The 22,889-nt window shown below is 48.1% G+C and overlaps 3 protein-coding genes across 4 annotated transcripts in view; 1 reads left to right on the forward strand and 2 right to left on the reverse strand.

Moving 5' to 3' along the window:
- Positions 1–672: 672 nt before the first annotated feature.
- On the reverse strand, positions 673–1,658 carry LOC120952013 (general odorant-binding protein 67-like). Its single transcript, XM_040371073.2, has 5 exons — positions 1,573–1,658; positions 1,346–1,495; positions 1,099–1,260; positions 930–1,034; positions 673–862 (listed from the first exon to the last, which is right to left on the reverse strand). Exons 1-5 carry the CDS (start codon positions 1,645–1,647, stop codon positions 758–760), a joined length of 597 nt encoding a protein of 198 aa, XP_040227007.1. The 5' UTR covers positions 1,648–1,658; the 3' UTR covers positions 673–757.
- Positions 1,659–1,772: 114 nt separating this feature from the next.
- On the reverse strand, positions 1,773–4,285 carry LOC120952012 (gram-negative bacteria-binding protein 1). Its single transcript, XM_040371072.2, has 6 exons — positions 3,952–4,285; positions 3,432–3,883; positions 3,197–3,339; positions 2,565–2,734; positions 2,084–2,472; positions 1,773–2,016 (listed from the first exon to the last, which is right to left on the reverse strand). Exons 1-6 carry the CDS (start codon positions 4,268–4,270, stop codon positions 1,813–1,815), a joined length of 1,677 nt encoding a protein of 558 aa, XP_040227006.2. The 5' UTR covers positions 4,271–4,285; the 3' UTR covers positions 1,773–1,812.
- Positions 4,286–11,194: 6,909 nt separating this feature from the next.
- The window catches only part of LOC120948903 (diacylglycerol kinase 1), an 82,215-nt gene continuing 70,520 nt past the window's right edge, over positions 11,195–22,889 (forward strand). Inside the window, exons 1-2 of one of the 2 annotated variants that reach the window (XM_040365754.2) lie at positions 11,195–11,497; positions 13,702–14,258. The gene's annotated coding sequence lies outside the window, so the exon portion shown is untranslated. The remainder of the gene's footprint in view (positions 11,498–13,701; positions 14,259–22,889) is intronic. The other variant, XM_040365756.2, reaches the window with a different exon arrangement.

Below are 22,889 nucleotides of genomic sequence, written 5' to 3' on the forward strand. Positions count from 1 at the left end.
TCCTCGCTGGTGGCGTTGGTCAGCTGTTTCATTGCCGTCTCGAGCTGGAAATGGCCGCCCACCAGCATTTCGGTCCGATTGAGGACACATTCCGCACGACACTGCCAAAACACACACACACGTTCTAGATGATGTTTGAATCAATTAATAAGACTTTGCCTGATTTTACTTACATTTTCACCTGCCAGAGCGATCGTTGACAGTGGAATCTCGAGGCACGGTTCCACCACGTCCGCCGGTAGCAGGTACGGTATGCTGCAGCAGGTCCGTGGATCGGTTAGGTTGAATGTTTCTCCGCAGGATCGTACTGGTGGTGACGTCTTTTGAATGGATGGAATGCTTAAGCATTAACCACGGAGTGGAATGTTTGCACGGGCCACGTGACCTACCTCTGGCGGTTGTTGGTGGGAGCTCGGAAATGCTTCCAATTCTACCAAAAATCCATCGATAATGTTCCGATGCAGGCAAACTGCTGCCCATACACATATTGTCAGCTGCATTTTTAACACTCCCGGTCCCCGGGACTGTACATTATTTAGAGACGGCAGCTACAGGCACAGTAACCGGTAGATTATATTTTAACGAGAGTGTTTATTATTTGCTAATGATAAGGAGGTGTGATAAATTGCCTTGATTGGCACATTTTGAATAAGTCTGCAAAAACTATTTGTTACGTTTTGTGTTGCTTTATTGAGGAATGCAGTTGGCGTTACATTTTATTTCTTTTTCGCTGCGCAAATTATTCAACTCTCTCGCGTCAGATGTCCCATATGTGACGAAACAGGTAGTAACAGTTGTTCAGCGCTACCACAAACTGGCCACACCGATCGTTCTGGTAGTTCCAGTAGATGTCCGGACAGTCCTGTTGGCGGTTTTTTTATGTCAAAATTATTGGCACTGTGTTTATATTTGCTATTGCAAAACCATACCCTGTACACGATCGAGAAGGTACACTGAAGAAACCGGAAGGAGGACGGAATGCATTGTGGTGATATTAAATTTTTCGCCACATCGCGTAGATAGAACGTGTCGGCCTGTGGGCACAGAACAGAGCTAAAGCTTTGTCATAAAGTGTTGTGTGTCCCTCTGCTACCTTACCACTGTTATCATGTAGCACTTCTTCGAGGCTACCTCGATGACGTGCTGCCAGGTGAGCGTATCGTTCGGCACCTGGGTGGAGAGTGCCTTCACCGCCTGCTCCACACGAAACTGCCCGTTAAATAGGATGCCCGTTTCGTTCAGTGCACACTCGGCTATACACTGTCACGGGTTGAATGGGAGGAATGAATGAGGGAGAACTAGCAAAAACGATCACTTCAACTTCAACTTCTCTTTTTACGCTCACATTTTCCGGCAGTGGGTCGGGTACGCCCGGAATTGCGGTTGGTAGCGGTCGCGCTCGGCAGGTCTCGATCACTTGCTCCGGCAGCAGCCGGGGCATGCTGCAGCACTCGCGATAATTGACCAGCCGCTGCAGGCAGCTGCTTTCGCTGTACTGGGGATGATAAAATGGCAAAACAATTCTTACACCGTGGTGGTATAATTTCTGGCGTAAGAAAATTAGTCCGTTACCCTAGTGTCATTCACTGCAACCGATAAGTTGCATGAGATTATCACAGCAACAACTACTAAGCTACACGGCAGCATTACGCGTTGAGGCCACTTGACCAGCTCGTTACTGACTACTGGAGGGCGATCGTTGGTGTTACCCTATTTTCTCCAAAAAACCCGTCACAACCATCATTAATTTCGAATTATCTGGCCCGCTTTAAAGCACAATGCTTTATTTCATATACAAAAAAACTGCTCCCCCTACAGCGCATACACACGCACGTAATCGACGGTCAGCTCCGGTTCGGTCCAGGTGCGGTACCACGTGTTGCGGTTCTGGTAGAAGAAGTATTCCGCCTTCGGGCTGGTGTTGTTCCACGGTTTAGCCGTCCGCGACGGACCGGTTAGCGAGTGGTCGGGAAAATCTTTCACCCCACCCACACCCACACCGAGCGATACGTAAAACTGGAAATGGGGAAAATTGGCCCTGTCAGCTCCAGACGAAAATTTGCATCCCATCCAAACTACTTACCTCCCGATCGAACGGTGCCAACGGTGCGTCCGCACTCCACAGGTTGGCCTGCGTTAGGTTGTGCTGCTGGGCGTGCTGGCGGAAATTGGTGCGCAGCGCACCGTACTGGAACCCGTCCACGGTGAGCAGTATTTGTTCCGGCGTCCAAACCAACCCGTACACGTGAAACTGATCGCCAAAGTGCTCTTCGTTCAGGTTGGAGCGCAGAAAGTCGGACCGCACTGGTCCGGTGTTGGTGATCAGCACTCCGCCCCGCAGCCGGTGGCCATCGATTTGTCTACCGTCAGCGGCCGCTAGCATACGGTTCGCGAGAATGTGCGCTATCCACATCTGCCCGGAGGCGTAGTCCGCATATCCGTAGTAGTTTTCGTACGGCTGGAGGTAAAGCTCTGTGTGATAGGCGAGAAGAGAGAGAGAGAGAGAGAGAGTCGTATCATAATAAATTCTATCATCCGGTGCGGTGCGTATGAGCCATCCTTACGTGGAAAAATCCAATCTCCCTTCGGCAGCTTCGCCCGTATCTCGACCCGCCCGTACCGGAAGCGGAAAAAGTGTTTCGTGTTCAATTTGGCGGACACCACGGGCGGTAGAATCGTCGAGCGGGCCGCTTTCCGTTGGCATTCGTACGGATTGTTGGTGGGTGAGGTGCAGCTGTAATGGGGGGAAGTGGGGGGAAAGGAAACAGCGGATGAAAAACCTTCCTTGTTTGTGTGACACGTACCGGTTGCCATGGGCCTTCTTGGATCAAAGCCACCGGCTTCTTGGAACGTGTGAATTGACGTTTGTCGAAGCGTCCTTTGATTAGTTTGGAGTTTTTTTTTCTTCTGTTGACAGCAAACCATCACAACTCATCATGCGGTTGATGAGGTTCTGGTTTGCGGCAAGTGTTCCTCCACACCAGCAAAGTCTCGGTTTTAGTGGTAATTCTGTGTGATATTGATGGAAAGTGCCTTCAAGAAGTGAGCTTCGTAGAACGCAAGAGCAAACATCAAGACGGGCAAGTGTGCATTGTGACTTCCGCACAGCATGATTCCAGCGACCGAAAAACATGACCCTTGGGTGATAAGGCTTAGGAGGCGTAGAGGAACTACACACAAAACAAAACATTCTTACCCGGCGAGTGTCAGCTCTCCAGTGCGGATACGCTCATCGGTGTAGTCCGCGGTCTGCGTCACGAGCGTCGGTACGATGACGAGACGGCCCGCTGCGATGTAGCTGTTTTCCGGCGAGCTCTGGTATGACACGAATTCCGCCGACTGAAATGGGAAGGGTGTTTTAGGTACTTCTTAGTAATGCTAGAGGGCTCTCTCTCCCTCTCTCCCCACAGGGTTTGCTCCGTTGCATTTACATCAGTGTCCAGTGGAATGCGGACTTCATGCTGCCATTTCGGTGCGAAGCTCGAACCCTGCTCGAACGTGTCCTCGAAGAGCAGCTTCCCGGCACAGGTCGGCTGGCCCCCGTTGAATGTGGTAAGTGTCGGTGGACAGGGAGGAGGCGTCGTTGTCGTAGGTTTGACGGTGGTGGTGGTGGTGGTCGTCGTACTTTTCGGAGCTACTGTAGCCTTCGTACGAGTTATGGTGTGCTTCTTGTCCGTCAGCCAGTAGCCCTCGTTGGCGAACTGCACGTACACCCAGTAGTAGATGATGGTACCGTTCGGGAGGGCGGGTTTGTTCGTGTCGAACGTCCACCGTCCATCCCCGTCCGGTGCCGTTACGTCCTCGGTGTAATCCCCCTCCTCGAACTGGTCGAAGGGTTTGTTGAGGCGCGCGTGGAATGCGAACATCTGTAAGCCGGGCGTATCTGAGGAATGGGTTGAACTGCTAGAATTCACCCCACAAAGTCCGGGGCTTTTGATTCGGAATGCTTACCGGGTATGCTGGCACGGAATCCACGCATTGTCGGGTACTCGAAACGTACCGCCGGGATGGTGTAGGCCACTGTTTGCCCCACAAAGAAAAGCAATAAACCCCAGGTCCACCTCATCGTGTGTCTAGCTAGATGAACTTCACCCAGAATACGACAGAATGTCGACTTGTAATCTCCGCCACTCTCGCACAGTGTCACAAACAGAACTGCCGATGACTCTTGCTCTCCAAAAACTGGTTTCGATCGCGACTTCGATTTGAACATCACCCCGCTGCGCTCTTGAGCAATTAAGCCGGTTGAGATCTCTTCCTTGAAATGCATCTCCAAGGTAACGCTCTCCAGCACGCTTACGCTCTGACACTCTCCCAATTCTCAGCCAAGCAATCTAACAATCAGATCGCTCCTGCTCTATGTGATGCTGCTCCCAATGACCGTGACATTGAGAGTTCTCTCATTCTCCGTTTGCTACCGGTATGCAAAGTAGACTGTTCTTTAGCGTTGTTTTATGATTATTGGGGGATCCCCATCTTGTGGGGGCATAACTGCTGGATAGCATGGGAATTTACCTTTAAAATAAGAGCGTCTCATTCAATCCAAGAAAGAGAGTTGATTCGGATGGGGATATTCGGATATCTTAAATGTTCACCTACCTATCTTAGAACTTTGTGGCTTTCGAGATAATTTCATAAATCTCTTTTCGAAAAACTGGTTTCACAAATCGAAGAGTATACTCTGTGGTTGTGCTGCTGCCAAAAAATCAGGCCGAATATAAAAAAATCAGGCCGGATTATACATACGTAGGAATGACCACTTTGCCCTTATTTTGTATGTATTTGTCCGAGGATCATCAATTTACATCACTAAGGTATACCCCTATGTTTTCTTAAGTACAAAACCAACCCCTGATCTGATATACTTTTTTCTCCGAGCTTCCAGGGTCTATTGATTGACAGGTCTTTAAAGTGATCTTCCTCCATCTGGTGGCCTTCTTGAAATAAATCACCAGATATCTGAACCTCTGGGGACATTAGTATTATCAAACAATGTACCGATACCGCTAGACATGTCAAACAAGCGTGAGGTCTTCTAAAAGACGGACAGTATCTATTCCTCAACAAAATGGCCACGTAGTTTACCGACATTGACCAAATACGCCACATATACACCAAAACCAATCATTGCCTATCGCCGACGGATATGTTTCCTGAGGCGCATAAGAGATGCTTAAAATTATGTATGTGCTTTGTTTGAGTTCAAAGAGAAATTACAACTAAAGAGCTCTTAAATATTTTACCATAGTTGAACGGCAACTGTGGCCTTCGCTAACGCTTTTCCGTTGATTATGTGTGCACGTTCTGTGCAACCTTTTTAGCTACGCCGCAGGAAAACTGAACTGTTCTTCACCAGCCGCCAACCGCACGGTTCAGATTGAACACTCCATTTAATTAATTAAAACAAATGCTACACTTCTTCAGCGAGATGCTCCCGCTGCAAGCAAACCTTTCATAACGCAATTATACGCGGGGGCCATTCATTTTGCCGTGATAAGTTAATCGAAATAAATACCACAGCCAGAGAAGGAGCAGGAGAGAAAGAGAGCTCAACAAAGGGCGTACAAAGAAAAAAGCATATCAAAGTGGAAATATTTGTGTGTGTGTAGAAAGTCTGTAAACACTGCGCACATGGAGTGGCCCGGCCCGGTCCGTGCTGCACGCCCTCGCCGAAAGCTCGACTGCAGCCCCGACAGGCGTATGGCAATGGTATAATTTATTAATGCTACCCCAGCAGCAGCAGCAGCAGCAGCTCGAACACATCCCATCGTCGAAGAATTAAGCCATAAATTCATTACCCTGCACGGAACTGGGAAACAGGACGGCACGTGGCTGAAACGCCGAACCGTTTCGGCAAACATTCGAGCTGAAAAGTGAGTCGTCGTTTGACCGCAATTGGTGTACCGAAGGGGATTTGGTGAGTGATCAAAACACCAGTTGAGACAAAACGCGCTTGCCGAAAGGCCAGGTGACCAGTGGGGACCTGGAATGCCCCCAGGACACACGTGCAGAATTGTGAAAAAAGGAACGAATGGCAACGGAACCACGTGCCAGAACAGAACGATGCAATGAAGCGAGCGTATGATAGGAAACACAAAAACACATGCACTCCCTACCCAGAACCAAACAAACCAAAGTAAACAAAACGGGCCGGGCGTTTGTGTACCCGTGTACCCGTTGGCAGTAATCCTGAAATACAGCCATTCACTTCCACTGCCGGCTGTCGAAAATGGACGCTTGGGTCACCGCCGTACCGGGAGTTGCGGGCGGTTGCGTTGAGTAAACAAGATGTTAATTAGTCGACCGAAATTGGCGTAGAGGAGTCGTCGTCGTCGTCGTCGTCGTCGTCGTCGCCAGTCACCGGCCAGGATGGGCTCAAAACTTCCGCCTCTCCCCTCTCACCAAGAGATCGCTCACTAAGGTTTCCTGGCCTGTGGACCAATTTCCGGAAATGAACAGCGCGTGCTTACTGCGAAGGTGCGTACGCCGTGGTCGGGTCGAACGGACGAACGACGCGCAAAGCATTGTGTGGAAAGTTTATTAAGCTTAGGTTTTTGTGTTCACGCTGTGTGTTATTTTTTACGTAAGCAAACAACCTACAAAAGTGTGGTTTACTTTGCAAAACATCGCCATGCGGTCGGTTCCGGGGGCGTTGGGACAATTGGGAGGTGATGTAAACGCCAAAGAATGACAGCGGAAATGAGGCAGAACGTGGTTGGGGAGTTGGGGTTTTTTTGGACAGCCCGGGGAGTTTGGTCTTGGTGGTCACCAGCTTTGGAAACATGGAGCATGGGAGCATTGGAGCACTTAGACACGACAGACTTAGTACATTCTTAGTGTACCGTAACATGTATAAGCCTACCCTTACGTTATCCTTTTTAATCTTCCTCAATATTTAAGGGAATAGTCCTTCAAATGGTGATGTTTAATTCTAACAGTCTGTTCAGTCCTGGATGAGGGGGTCTTATGTTTGTCAGTCAAGCTGCTCTAATTCCATCTTACGCTATTTAAAAGCAGACCCGTCCTCGATCGTGATTTCTATACATGTGTTACACAGCCAGCTGTTTTGCTGACCTTAATATCTCCTTTTCCTTTCCTTTTGTATCAGTTTAATGTGTTTTTAAAACTTTATCCCTTCTTCATCACCCTTGTCAATCGCCAAACCCATTCTTTGCGCGTAACGGATGGTCGATGGTTTGCGAATAGCGCCTGCTATCTACGACCGAGCCGTTATCCTACGATACACCCAACGATTCGTACCCCTTCCTAAAGCCCAAACGGGCGTGTTATAATTTTCTCCTCTTACCGTATTCCCTCACCATTCAAACACCTTCTAGTCTCAAACTTCCCAAGTCGCCGACTGTCGATTTCAATCATTCCCATGCCCCCCCAATCCACCCGTTCCAACGGCCAAAATGCACAGGACCAAACCGGGGGCGTGCTGGAGGCGAAGGTCAAAGGACAATGCTTCCGGCATTTCCCCCCCATCCTCCAATTTCGATGGCAATTTCACGCCCCACACTTCGGCCGTCGGCGTCGCTGTCGTTTGTTGGGGCAGCTTCCATAGAAATGCTAATTTCTTCCATTGAAAGCAAAACTTCACTATCACCAGCGCCCATCACAGTCGCCCGAATGACGTCATCGAGCGATATCGAGTCCGTGGGCCGGAGTGGGGCGCAACAAGCAAACAAAGCTCCCAAGCAATAGGCGCCACATCACCACCATCATTCCACCACCCGATCGATGCTCGCCCCTCCCGCCCTCCAGGGTTGGTGGAGCCGAAAACTGGTGCGGGTGTGGGAAAAATCGATAACTTCACCCCACTCGGTTGGCTATCGGTGGGTTTGAGCTGTTTTGGCGCGCGGTTCTCGGGAGGAGAGGCCAAGGGTGTTGATTTACTTTTTAGGGGGTTTCGTAAGGACGCGAACAGGCAAACGTCCATGATGGCAGGATAATAAAGAAATCTAGTCATTAGGCACGGTATAGGTACGGCGGGGGCGTGTGCAATCGGTAGGATCTGAAACGCGTTATTTGCCTTCCCCGCGGGCGCCGGGAGGCTCTTCAAGGCATCATTTCAACTCCGATTCCCGCCGTGTCTGTGATTGAAGGGTGTCATCGATTCAGCGCGACAGTGTTCATAAATATCGTGCAGGGGCTGGATGCCCCTTCGGTCCCAAAATCAGGTTAGATAGTTTATAATCACCCAAGCAACAGGACGGGTCTCGCCAAGCTGGTGGCGAATGTTCGGAATAGGCCGATGCTGCTCCGTTGACAGCGTGTGTGTGTGTGTAGCCCTCCGCATGGATGAACGCTGATATTGCCACACACTTTGTTGGCATTCCGGCGGAGGAGTGGTTATTGCTAATGACCGAGCGCGGTGGGCCACCATCAATCGCTCGATGGCCTTCGTGGCCCAGCCACGGCCGATCTGTCATCGTTGCTGTCGGCTGAGGGTCAAAGGTGGATCCGTGATTGGAGTACACGGGCGCTAGCGTGTGTCCCCCAAACCCTAGGGCACTGTGGACACGATGTACACGGGGCTCGGCCACGGGTTATATGGAATATACGGACAAGGTACGGCGCTAGAGCTTTTCAACAACTTGTGGCGGTAATTATGTTTGCTTACTTTGCTGTAAATTATTCACCCGTAAAGGAGGCTTAACGGTTGAACGCGATGTCACAACTAATGGGAATCACGCCGAGTTGAAGGGCTGGAGCATTATTCTGGCCCCCCGGGTGGACGTGTCCGTTCGGGAATGATCTTGACAAAGTTTGCAAAAGTTTCTCTGTTCGGATCATTTTGTTTGGCGTCAAATTTTTGGAGAAAGTTTTTAACTCCTCGCTTCTTCCTGCAGTTTACTAAGTTAGTGTTGAACATTGAGTTTTAGAGTTTGTTCGATGACCTTTCCTCAGTAATGCAATCTATGAAGCATGCAAAATTTATCTAGATCATCAATATCGTTAGGAAAATTTGAAGAATAATGTTTGATTTTATATCCTTATTTCGTTTGCGTTGTGAAGGAACGTCGAATTACAAATGCAAAAGACTACGCTATTGGCATTAAGGATTGCATGAAAATGCGAGTGAAAAAACCTTTCCACACCCTTTCTTTCCATCAGCCACTGTCTGGACAGGTCCTTCCGGAGTTCGCTGGGGCGATTCACCTTTGGGCGAGTTCGCGGGATACCACCATCCACGTGCTATCGTACATACGCACATTCACGTCAGCAAGCTCTCAACACTCCCATCCAAGTAGGCACAGATGGAGGCGCCACGCTTTTAGAAAAAAAAAACAGGAGTAAGAAAACCACTAGGTTGATTATACCAAAGGGCAAAACAGAAGCACACTCCTTTGGTGAGGGGAGAAGAAGGGGCAGAAGCACTGGAAGCAAAATTTATTACGCCATCAGTTCAACGCCTCACACACACACACACACACACATAGAGACATAAATGGCAAATGTGAGGACGCGCGGAATAATGTCCTGACGCGGAAGTTCCGACCCGGTGCTGGTACGGAACTACTTCGTCGCCCAAAATGGTCTGTATGTGTTTTTGTGTTGGTGTAGTATTTTAGCGTGGCGTAAAATGGGAAGTTGGAAACGGAAAAGCTGGGCAGGACTGGCAGGAAATAGAGTGTAACGATCTAAAGGGGCCATGACGTCATAGACATTGGAGTGTGGTGTAATGGGAAGTTGAAGACTAAGTTCGAGGGAAGCATTGTTGGTGTTCCGGGTGGGTAGCTGGCGTTCAAGAAATGCATGTATATTTATATTTTTTGTTTTGTTTTTGTGTTATTGTCTCGTAAACTTGCGCTTGGTGTAGGGATTGGGTTAAAGTTTTGGGGCCTGTTATTTTGCTGATCGTCAAATATGGCTGCTACGGTTGTGCAATCAGGGTGCCATATGGAATCTGGCCTGGGATGTTAACATGATGTTTGATAGGATAGTCCTCTTGTTTGGATTGTAGATATTTTGATTCTAGAATTGGAGGATTTTATTTTATGGATATTGAAATTCTTTATCATACTTTTTGAGATTATCAATTCTTCAAAATTCACGTTTACATGTTGCATATCGGAAACAGAAGAGCTTAAATACTTGCTATTCCGACATCCAATCAAACAATAGCAAATAGACAGGTTTAATACCCCGATCAATGATTATCATTAAAAATGTCTACACCATACTATGTTGACGTACGATTGATCCTTTACCCACACCGTTTACCCACTCGTTCCCTTGTTTAACCAACCAAGTAAGGGGACAATGGTTTTGCGATGTTTACTATCGGGACGGTTTTGGTCTCTGTTTTGGGATCCGCGGGCAGAACGGTAAGGGCTTCTCTTTTGCAACAACTTTGCATATCTTGTTACTTCCATACAGCCCCCGCCCGGGCTCCATCCCCTTCACCCGAAATGCACACAAAGAAAGACACACATCGCTTAAAGAAAGTGTCAAAAAGGTCTCTCCCTCTATCGCTTTGGGTGTTTTGTATGAAATGCGCTACGGCAACATATCACTGATAAGCTGTGGCCTCCTCAACAAAGGGTACCACATCTATTGGTTTTCTTGGCGTCATCGTCGTCGTCGTCTCTCTTTTTCTCTCTTTCTCTTCCTGCACGCTATCCTGCAAGCCGGCTAGTGCAAGCGACCGTCCACGCACGCACGTCACGTTCGCTACCGTCATATCAGCGCCGTGTGTAAACAGAAGCGTGGTCGCGGTCGCAACCCACCGACGACAACAACAACCCGACCCGGACCCGACGCGGACGGACAGCAGCACGTGAAAATCCCGAAACCCGAAACCATGAGCAACGAAACGATGGTGTATGCGCGCGCACACGCAAACACACGGCTCGTTGTGTTCTGCATTTTTTTCTATTCGATTTTGTAGACCCTGTTTGGCTACACGCACGCAGCACACAAACAAAACAGACGCCATTCTGTATCCTCGCCGAACGTAGGGCCACCGCCTGGGGAAAAAAACCCGTTCCGATGGTTGCCGGGTTGCGTTGCGGTTTTTGCTCCTGTTAGCATCTAACACCCGCACACACGTGCACACGGACGGACACACGTTTGCAGGGGAATGCCCCGAGCGCATGGTACGCGAACGAGAGTCGGAATAACGCTCTCTTTCTCTCTCTCTCTCTCTGTCTCTGGGGCGCTCGGGTTTGCTCGCACGCACATTTTATCTTCGCGTGAATAGGGGAACGCGCGCGCTGGCCGCGTTCGAGCAGCTGGTTTTCGAGCAGTGAAGAAAGGCGCCGCTCCTATAGTAATCTAGTAAGCTCCGGCTAACGCTCTCGCTCTTCCAGTTTACTACGAATGGTTGCCGCGATCGGTTGCGCTTCTTGGGGCTTAGACAGTGCTGCAGCGTGTGAGTGTTCGTGTGTGTGCGTGTGTGTGTGTGTGTACGAGCGTGTCTACCAAACGGTGTGCAATTCTGGTTTCGACACTCTGGGCCATTTTGCTCTGGTCAGCCGGAAGAAACACGGTGCGTTTTCGGGTTATTGCTTGTGTGTTTCGGTGTGCGACAAGCGAAGGTTTGCCGGTTTCCCGTGGGCTACCGGCCAACTGAGGAACAAACGTGCAAAGAGCGTACCCACGTTCTTGCAGAGCGTGGCACGATCGAAGAAGCCCGCGGCAGTGTGTATTGTTGCAAAATGGTGTACAACGACTGGTGGGATGGATGGATGTCTCCTGTGTCGCAAACTAGCACCAAAATCAAGAACGCCTCTATTTACACGCTGCATCGGTTGCTCGGACGGTTTCGGTTCGGTGTATCGTCATCATCGATCTGAACTTTGCCTTTCCCTTTTTGTGCGTGCGATGCGTGTTTGTGTGAGCGTTCGCGCGTATCTATTCGTTTTTTTTCTCTTTCCTGCTACTGCTGCTGCTGCTGCTGGTGTCATCTATTTGTATTCCGGTGTGCCGGACGGGAACATCTGCAACCTATTTTGCGTTTGCTCGCATTTCACATCAAACGGTTGTGAGCGCGTGTAGTTTGGTTTCCGTTTCACCACGAGCGCGCGCGTTTGTTTGTAGCTGTGCTGTGTGTGGTGACGGGAACGGGGACGCGGGAGCTACCATATGGATCCGATTCGAAGGGTTCGCGTAAGCGCGTGTTGGTGCGGCGGACCCCAAACCGACCGGCAGGTACGGTGCGATCGGACCGGGAAATTTAAGCCCGGCGCGTCTGTACTGGCGCGGTTTTTTTCTATTCCCCCCTTCCCCCCCCCCCTCCTTTCACCTTCCACCACAGCACCGAGTCATCATGTGTGTCTACGTGTACTTGGATGAAAATGTGCAATCCATCTTAGTAGCCGTCACCCGTCGGAGAGAGCCCATCGCAGCTCGCAGCTCGTTGGTCAGGTGTTCCGTTTCAATTTGCCCCCCCCCCCGCGTGTTACGCTCGTTTTCCCTTTCGAATGGTTTTTTTTTTCGATCGCCGAACGCCGTTGGGGATGATCTTGTGCTAAGCGCGAAAGTGCGCACACCGGGGCGCGTTCTTGAAACCATAAACAAGCGAAAACACAAGTGGCCCAAACGCGTTGGTGAGAGTGGAGCGATGGGCGCAGGGAGCAGTGCCGCCATGGCTACCGAAATCAAGCAGCCCGAACATCAAACGACCGAAGTTCGAGGGGGAAGGGGGTGGGAGGGGAGCGGGAGAGGACAAAGTTACCCAACCCTTTCCCCTGCTCTTTCTGTTCTGGGGATACTCCAACCAACCCCGTCCAGTGTTTACATCAGCTCGAGGTTTGAGTTTTTTCGTTGTGTGTTGTATTTTCGGTTGTTTTTTCCCTCCTTTCCCCACTAAAACACCTCCACACCTCGACCAGTGAAACCGGGCATGACCTCGAGTATGGCGACGTCACTCAGGCCACTGAGGTTTGGGTCTTTTGGGCCCCCGGCTCCGCCTGTGTTTGTTGGTTGACCTCCCCTCTAAAGCCAAACCGTCTCGCTGGGAAAACCGAATGCTTCGTGGTACAGTTAAGTGCGCTACTGTATGGGCAGAATAGGGATTTTTCCTCTCTTCAACCGAATTCTTTCGATCTACAAACACACAAAGACGTACTCACACGTACCATACAAACAACCCGGATAAAATAAACCGGTGTCCAGTTTCGGGACCAGCTTTTAGTACAAACAAATCGCCTTCTGAAAAACAATCCCTAGCTGATATCGGCGTATGTGTGTGTGAGTGTGTATGTGTGTGAGTGATGCGTTAAGTGCTCTGTGTTGAAGAGGAAAAAAAAGGGAAAATCTAGGCGAAAAAACTGAAATGTGATTTCTATCACCGAATGCAAAGGGTTTCTCTCAGTCTCTAGTTTAACATTGTAAGCTTCATCTTCAATCTGGAAAATCTTATTTCTACGTTGTCAACATTCTGTGTCCAGGAAGCGAAAGTTCCATTACTCTTGATATTGTTGAAATCCATTTTACGTTGTTTTGCCATGATGTACCACCAGCTGGCTCGCGGAAACCCTGTAGCGATGGGATGAAAAAAGAAAAAGGGAAACAAAAAACGGCTCTACGGATTGTTAACACGAACGATGCCAAAAGTGTCAGATCTCCCGTATGCCGCTGATGGATGAATCGGATTCGGTTTACACTTTGATTCCGCTGGCTTGTCTCTCTGACACCTTTAATGTTCACCTTCATTTTTCCACTGTTTCGCCCTTAAAACCCCGAGTGTAGGTTTTTTCCACACCTTCGGCAAGCCGGCTACACGCAGCATTAAAGCATGAAACTGATAATGTAGAGAGCAGTGGGCAGGATAGGTGTGCAAAAAGTGTGTAAGTGTGTGCATAAAGTGAAAAAAGGGAAAAGGGAGAAAGGGTGTGTGTTTTTGGATGTCTTTAATAGCGCGCGAAGTTGCCGCCCTTTCGAGTTTCGTGTTCTCCGTACCAAGTTGAGTGAGTGAGTGTGTGTGTGTGTGTGACATCTCGAGGCGTTTATCCGAATTCTGGCCGTGAATCAGTGGTGCTGGTGCATCATCATCATCATCATCATCAAGGTTGAGCTGCACGTTTGAAGATTCGCGGGACGAAGCGAACGCCATGAGCGTTGGCTACTGCTGCGACGGTCGCGCGTGCGAAAGTGTGCAGAAAGTTGTCCCGATCTCGCCAAGCTACAGCTGGCTGGACGTGAAGTGAGCGGACCGGCAAACGGACCGGCCTCAGCAACCCAGCAAAGAAGCAGGCAAAAAAGCCAAGCCAGCAGCAATCATTGCCAGCGAGCAAATATCACACAAGGTAAGGGCTCGAAATACAATCCCTCTCCTCCCGAAAGATTGCCGTAAAATTGCTATTTGGGGTCGGTGCCATCCAGAGCCATTTGTTTTTCCCATCTTGACGAATGCCATCAAGATAAAGTACAGATTCGTGTTTCCCGTAGACAAAAAGACACACAACTAGTAAGGGGAGCGTACACAACCCGCTTTTTTTACTACACTGCGGATCGTGTTTATTGTTTACCGTCGCTTGAAACGGGCTGATAACTTGTGCATGGGGTCACCTCCACCGCGGTTCGTCCGTGGTTTGTGCGCGTGGTGCTGTGCGCGGGAAAGCGAAAGATAAAGTTTAAGCTTATCGCAACCCCATACGCAACCGGATGCGGCAGGGTACGCCAGCGCACCAAGCGAAAACGAGCGCAAGACACAAACACACGTCCGTCAAGCGGACTGTCGAACTGTGTCTTGTCGTCTGGAGGGTTGAGACAGGAGCGTGCTTCTACTAATTTCTCAACCTTTCACTGCTGCTTTTGTGGCATTCTATCACAGTTAAAACAAATCCGCGCGATATAGAAACATGTCAGACATCTGATTCTAGTATGTAGGACAGCAGCATCAAGGGATAGGGGAAGGAATGCATGTTACACATTCCAATGTTATTACATTTTCATCCACTCCAGCGGCTCCCCGATCAGCTCGTTACCTTACCCCCCTGGTCACGACCATTGGCCGGGATGGATTTGATGTCGGCTGCAGGATTTCTGTTCCATGAAGCTCCAAAAAAGCGCTTCGCAGTAAAGGACGATAGATACGAAATAGAGCCCAGCATTATGCTTTGTGTGTGTGTGTGTGTGTGTGAGTGACGAGAGCTTCGAAATCGAACGACTTTTTCTCGTTATTAAATTCGGCAGAAACGTGCTATCGTGCTTTCCATTTGCCGTTGTATTTTTTTCCGGAAATGGAGTCGATATAATAGTACGCCGTCTTTCGCACTGTGTGTCAAAAAGCAAATGGAAAGATCCTTTAAAAAACAGATCCAACACAAGACAGCATTGCTTCTTCTCATTTTTTCGATAAGGGTTGTCGCATTCTGGCCACCCGAATATTCATTTCCCTATTCTAAGTAAAATAAGTGTTTTTTTAGGTCCTCGTCTTTCAAAAGTTGTTGTTGTGTGTTCGGAGCAGAGAGTGTGGATGAAATTCGCATTTTGTTGTCGCAAATTGTTCCCCAAACCACACCCGATGCGGGTGAAAAGTTCAATAGCAAAATAATTGCATTAGAGCGTGCCGTTCGGCATGTATTGGTGGTTTTAGGAAAGGGAGGATGGGGAGAGTTCTTTGGCCGCAGACTGCCTGGCTAGGAATGCAATTAATTTGCCGACCTAATTGTGCTTAAAAGCGCGTTGTGTTCGGTGCGGGAGATGATTATTTCTCATAACAGACCCACACACACACATAGAGGGCTGACCAAATGTTGAAAGGCATTAGGTGAACAGCAGTGGTGGCAAAATGTACATATTGATTACCCGAACGAACTCAGTATGCTGGAAATTAGGAATTGATCTCAATGTACGGCGTGTACGCAGAACTGGGCGCAATAATTTCAATATAAGTCAGAATAAATTGGGAAAGTATCTTTCTCGGGTAGGTGCACATGGACAAGGTTTTAGAGCAGCGGTCTCCAAACTAAGGCCCACAAGCGGCACTTCAAGAGATAAAAATCAAGCTTTACTAATATGATGTTGAAGAAATGTAATATATGTCTTCTTCTTCTTCTTTTGGCTCAACAACCGTTGTCGGTCAAGGCCTGCCTGTACCACTTGTGGGCTTGGCTTTCAGTGACTTATTGATTTCCCCCCATAGCAGGATAGTCAATTCTACGTATGGCGGCACGGTCTATTTGGGAATTGAACCCATGACGGGCATGTTGTTAAGTCGTTCGAGTTGACGACTGTACTACGAGACCGGCATAATATATGTAGTTTGAATTTTATTATAAAAAAGAGATTTAAAAGTTCACCCATTACCTAAGGGTAATGTCAAAATGGCGAAGAAATTTAGCCGGTGAACTGAAAAGTTGGGAGACCCCTGAGTGAGCTGAGGTTGTTGTTTTGTTGTGCTCTTTTTTTGTGAAATTTTGCTAAAATATGTTTATGATTTGAGTTTAATCAAAATTGCGAAATAAGCACCACGGTGCTCTGACAATGTAAAACAGAATACGTCGAGTACGATTCTCTGAATAACTGCTCGTGGTGCTCGGTATGATACATCAAACTCTGCAAATGATAAGGTCATGTTCTGTAGAAGGATCATGTTTCAAATTTTGGAAAATGTTAGAGCAGTAGTTATACGGGATCTAGCGATGTAACCAATGATCTAACTCCATCTTCCGGTACAATTAACCACGACCAAGATCTCATGCCCGGCGAAGTCTGCTGTGGGTGTCTTGAAGACTGAGCATGCTCTCTATAATCATATTCAGATCTTAATTCGTGTAACTCTACTGTCAGCTGATAACAGTAGAACAAGCTGACAAAACAGCTACTGGACATCAACTGGAAATTCTATAGTACTAGAACTTCACGTAAGAAGAAATACACCATACAAATGACTTTAAAACAAACTGTGCAAAAATGTAGACCCTTCTCGAAGAGTTTCGAATCGCTTACAGTGCCGTATCTGGATCTGGAACTCAAACGCGTTCATCTTAGCGTCAAAGAGTACTGTTTGTTTAATAATCAACCTACCTTTATCGAATCGTTTTGGAATCGATTGCGACTCGTGCTTATCGTACGCTACCGTAACCGCAACATTGTAATATTCAGAGCCATGGAAAACCTGGCCTGGACATGGGCGCATTTTTTTCCGTCACTACCGGGCGACCGCACACCTCAATATACCACCACTACCCCATTTAGCAATCCCAACTGCATCGAATGTTTGCTATTGAACTTCATTTGCAATCATTGTTTTGTTTCGCATCGAAAGTATGCAAATGTTGTCGCTCCATGGTGCCCCGATACCGAAATGCACACACAGTTCCGGGCGTGTTCCGCTGTTTCGCAAGGTGATGCTGCTACTGATGCTGCCCCGTGTCCCGACCAAATCGGGGTTTACCTTCCCCGGGCGGAACGCGCGATGGTGCATATCGGTGCAAAATGTAAATGAAACAATGAATAAAGAAGGAAAGGGGTGACTGGGCCGATTCGGTGCCAGGAGTGCCGGTACATCGAGCCGCACTCCCGTCCCGTGTATGTTTGCACAAGTTTCTGATTGCATCGTATTATTTGTTCCAACCTTTTTTCTTGTTCTGCTGCCCTGGATGTACTTTGTCGCTGTGGAAATGGTGCCACGTATTGAAAAAGAAATCCTACAGCGAAAAAGCAGGTGAACTTTTGTATGATAAAGCTGGCACGGTAGCACGGTTTGGTTGGTTGTTGCTGCCAGGGAACGTATGTTAAATTCATGTATGTGTGTGTGTGTGTGGATGTGTAAAGGATAAAGGTAAAGTCAAAGACGACACTGTCACACGGCGGGAGCGATTAGTTCATCCTGGGCAAGAAGTTATGTGTCATGTTTATTGTTTGTATGTGTTGGTAGGCTTACAGATTTGTTTCGGATAAAGTTTTCTAGGCGAGTTTGCTATGCTTCACGAAAACATGACAGTGTGAGAGAGAGGGCCAGGAAGTTTCAAAGAAGCAGACTAAGTGGGATAGAGTTGTAGGTAGCCGAAAAGTTTCCTTCATTAAAAAATAAGCTTGTGCTTGTTAAGAACGCTGGGGCGCTCTGCTAGCCCGCGTTTTGGACTTCTTATTGATGTTGTATGAACTTGAGACAGTTGTAGCCGAAGTCACCGACTGAGCTCGAACATCAGAGGCTTTCCTCTGGTGACGCATGACCCACTTTGTGTGGCGTGCCGGTGGGCCCTACCCTAACGTATAATAAATCTTTCCACCGGACAGACCACTCCCACTCCACCTGGCACAGGCAAACATGCTGGTGTGATAAGTTTTTAATTAGTACAAGCCACGCGAAAGAGAGGAGTGATTATTTATGTAACATACATAAAAATCGACCTGCCTGGGGAGGGTCGGGGAATTCCGATGCAGGCTAAACGATCCTGTTTTATGTTCAAATCGAGCAATTGAAGAATTTGAAACGCCCGCTAAACGAATCCTTCGGGGGCAATGGTAAGAACACAAGCTCAATATATCCATTAACCAGGGCAAAATCGTTACAATCATCGAGTTGGAACCAAGTGACAGACTGAGCAATGCAGTCCGATGTTCCTGTCCGTTCTATTATTGTTCAGCAATGCCACAGACAGGTAAGGAACCGTTCGATGCTCCTTGTTGCATCAAAACACATTATTGGCACTCTCGCTGCTCTGCTGTGCTCTCCATCCATGTCGCACCAAATCAACGTTCGACAACGTGACGGACGATCGGAAGCTGTTTGGAGCCGTTGGTGGTCGCCTTCTTATGCTCTTCTTGCTTCGGCGATGAAGAAGAATGCTAGAAAGGGAGATTAAGATGTATCTTCACCTCCACGCTCTTATCGTCCCATTCTCAAGTCGAGGGTCGGTTGCCAATTTACGTCAAATAGTCTTTTCGCCCCCAAAAGCACTCGAGCCGACCTTTCCATCAAGCTCTGCCTGGATGCGGATGGTGGATTGTCGAGATGTGGTGCAGTGTTCTCGAAAACTCGTTCGACCATCTCTGCTCGATTGCTCAAGAAAACTCCCATAAACGTCATCGGCCGCCCCAGAGAATGCAGGACAACGGGTAACAATGATCGCTGCAGCATTGGTATGTGTGCAGTTTTGCCTCGGGGTCGTGTGGGCGACAACACAACCGGCCACAACTGTTCCGTCCGCTGCTGGCTGCAAGCGCAAGCGACCATGTGTCTGGCAGTCGCTTATAATGAACGTCCGACGCGAGGATGGATCGACCATTACGTTCGCTTTTATTTTTTATTTCATTTTTTTTTCAGAAAGAAAGTCTCCTTCCACGAAGAACGGCTGCCTTGCCCGTTTTCCAACATTTTTATGTCGTGCCGGCTGGCCGGTTGCGGTGGAAGTTATAAAGTTCTAACGAAACGAGTTTATGCCGCGCACGAAAACCGGGACGCTTCACGACCCCGCCAGCTGTACAGTGTGGCTGTGTGCGTCCTTAGCGAGCAAATGGCAGCCGGCAAAGCGGGCCTGACATTGGACTTTGCCGCTTGCCGCACTTTCTAGGGCGACATACTGAACCTGACTTTCGCGAGCTCTGCTCGGTGTTCGCTTGGTGCAGCAGGCGGGACAGGACAGAGCGAGTGCAAAAGAGGGTAGTAGCAATCATTGTAGCTCTGTGCTACTGCTGCACCAGACCAGAAGGCAACCAGGACTCCATTCGTACCGAAAGTGAATGCATTTCATTATGGTGCCGCCGGCATTTTTGGTGCAATTGTGGTGGTTGGTGGTAGTAGGACCATTGTATCGTATTATTTTGTGGCACTGATTTCGTTTCGACTCTGGGTGCGACCGCTGGAAGCTTTTTAACACTTTGGCCCGCTTTGTTGGGTTTATTGGACTTTTCATTCAGCTGTCACCGGTAATAAGTTGGGCTCATAAAAAAAACAAAACGGTGCTGCTTATTAAAATTTACTTCATTCGTTGGTGAGCTTTTGTGCTGTCACTCGGCAGCAGTGGTACCAGAATAGACAGAGTGTATAGCGAGTTTCTTTAGATTTCTGCTGCGTCATCGTAGCGGAAAGCATCTGCAATGGTTGACAGTAGTGGGTTCTAAATACAAAAGTGAAAATAAAATAGGGCAAGTACTTCCTTCGGAATTTCAATTGAATGTAGGCAAAATGGCCCAAAAATTTGGCTTACGAGATTGATCCATGGAAACAATGAATTGCCATTTGAATATGGATCTGACACATTTAGATCTTCATTGATAAGCTACACTTTTTGACTCTCGTTAAAAGATGCTCACAATGTTATTTTGTCGGTAACAGTCGATCGTCTCAGTATTGGCGTCATTGCCGTCATAGCCAGCGAGGAAAGGTAAAAACTGGACGAATTATACAGTTTTTTATGACGCTTTCACCATAGAATGATATTCGAAAGATTTGATGACATTTTCAGTAGTGTAAAGTAAATAAATATCGAAACTTTCAACAGTTTAATACACTAATATTTCACTAACTCTACACAAATGATAACGAGTCATTGCGTACGGTTTGAAATTTTGGAGCACCAGTTTACGGTTACCACGGCGCACACTCTCGCTCCACACTCCGCTAATCGATCTTTAAGTAAAATTCGATATTAATTGTGTGCGCTCGATATTATCTCACCACATAAATCGATTACCATTTACGTCGCGCGGCTGACAGCTTTGATTAACTCCAAGGTAGTGCACGGGACAGGCCTACCAGTCGCTTCGAACCATATTTCCATGCCGTGCATGCGTGAGTGCTCTTTGCTCTGTTAGTCATTAGCCGGTGGATGAGATTACATAAATTAAAACCATGGCGACCGGGAGCATCAGTTTATGTTCACCTGGAACACAACGCACTGTCTTAGGAGAGCTGTCTTCTGTCGAAGTGCCGAATCGGCCCGGAAGATGAGCCAATGTGCGTACCAGCCTGTGTATGTGTGTATCTAATCAAATAAACATTGCCGGTCCTGGGATGAGGTGCGATGATCATTGAGTGATGCGAGCGGTGCGCGCGTACGTTTAGTGTGATGAGGCAGTAAAATTGTGCCTCCCATCATCAAACACCTGGCGAAGCATTAGCACGCTCGCCCGGCATGTGGCGCCCGTGTTCCGGTCGCAATGGGGCTGAAGGGTAGGCAGGGCGAAGCGGCGGCGAGGTTGTAATAAATTCACATTACCCATGATGCTGAACGAGAGGAACAGCTTACGGCGGGAGGTTAGAGCAGCATTTATTTGCATTAGAGCTTGCTTGCTGAAGGATTGCACGGGTAGCACAAGCAGCAGCAGCAGCAGCAGCATTCGTGTGAGGCTGATAATTATTACAGCACAGGGGATAGGGCTATAAAGCATACACGATGCGCCCATTGCTCCTATGGGCATCGTACTCGGTCCACAATGGCTTAATTTGAGCTTTTGGCTTTTTGATGCTGCGCCGAAAAGTGATCCAAAGTAGTGGGTGATCTTATGAGCTATAGTTTACTTTAAAGCACGCATTGTATTGAGTTTGATTAAAAAAATCTTTATCAGGTGTAATTTATATTCTAGTATCTAACATATTTAGTATCAATATTTCCAGTCTGAACACATCCTTCCGGGATTTCTGTCGGCTCGAATGAGTACACTTACTGTGCGAGCGAAACGCTTCCCGATTAAATATGACACGCGAGACAGATCGTACCCTACCACAAACCAGCCGAGTTAATGCGATCAAATATTCGTACGACTGATTTTCTCCAGACTCCCGAGGCGCACACAACCATGTGCCCGCAAGCATTCCGAGAAATCCGTCCATCGATTCTTGATTCAGTGGTTCGTAAAACAAAAATAACCAGAGCAACGTCACTGAAGCAGCGCGGCAAAGGGTGTAGGACTAAAGCATATCACTCCCTATTGCCGGAGTGGAGAAAAATTGGCCATCGTCATCGTCAGCGGGAACCGAGCGTGTCGTCCCATGGTGCGATTCCAACGGCTCCGACTGTCCCGCGTGACATACGGATGATAAATTATGGTTCACGTTGGTTGCTTCCTGCTTTTTGCTTCCCTTACCGTTCGCCCTTTGAACATGGGTGGTGTGATTCCAGCAGCCACAGTAAAGGAAGGAAAATAAAACAACGAGCCAGGGGCCCTCCAGTGCCGGCATGTCCTTGGGTTTCCGTTTCGGGTTTCTAAGAGTTCCTTAACCACGGAAAGGATTATATGATATTAGCAGGCGGCTACTAGTTCAGCTGCTCCTCCGACACGCAATGGATTCTTGGGGTGGGCTTCACACACGCACATACACACACACACACACTGTCTGTGTCTCTCTCGGGATTATTCAGCAAAAAAGCCTGAATGTTGTTACTTCGAGTCGTGGCGATGAAGGTCGTCAGTAAGGGACATCCCAAACCCAATATCCTTTGCCGTCTGGGCAGCTGGCGTGTATGTGTGGTGTGGTGCGGAGACGAGCAAAGCTCATGGGGCGAAGGTTGTGTATATCTCGCGGTTTGTAACGGCAAAACCCTCTGATTCGCTCGGTCGGTGATTGCTGTGTAATCAGTTTTCCTTTCCACTGGGGGACAAGCCGCACACGCGCTGCATGGAGCGAAGGAGGGATGTGATTTTTTTTTAAATACAGGGAGGACACTTTAGATTCTCGCGTGGGTGGAATTGGGATCGTGCGTGGGATGGAAGACATGTGTTAATTATTATTTATAAGCACGTGCGTGTGTATGAAACTGTAGAATATATTATACGTCTTCCTCGTGTTGTGGTGATTGCAATTTTAGAACATTCTTCCATGTTGGCGATAAAAGATGTACAACACGTTGACAAACGAATTTTGAAATATGATCCAAATAATGTTTTGTTGAAGAATTTCTCAAGAAAATAATTCCGATTTACCATCATCACGACAACAAAAATGGACCAAATCTTTAAAGCTGTGAAGCATTAAAGCACAGACC

This window comes from Anopheles coluzzii, chromosome 2 (genome assembly GCF_943734685.1).
Source record: "Anopheles coluzzii chromosome 2, AcolN3, whole genome shotgun sequence".
In the NCBI taxonomy this organism is placed as follows: Eukaryota; Metazoa; Arthropoda; class Insecta; order Diptera; family Culicidae; genus Anopheles; species Anopheles coluzzii.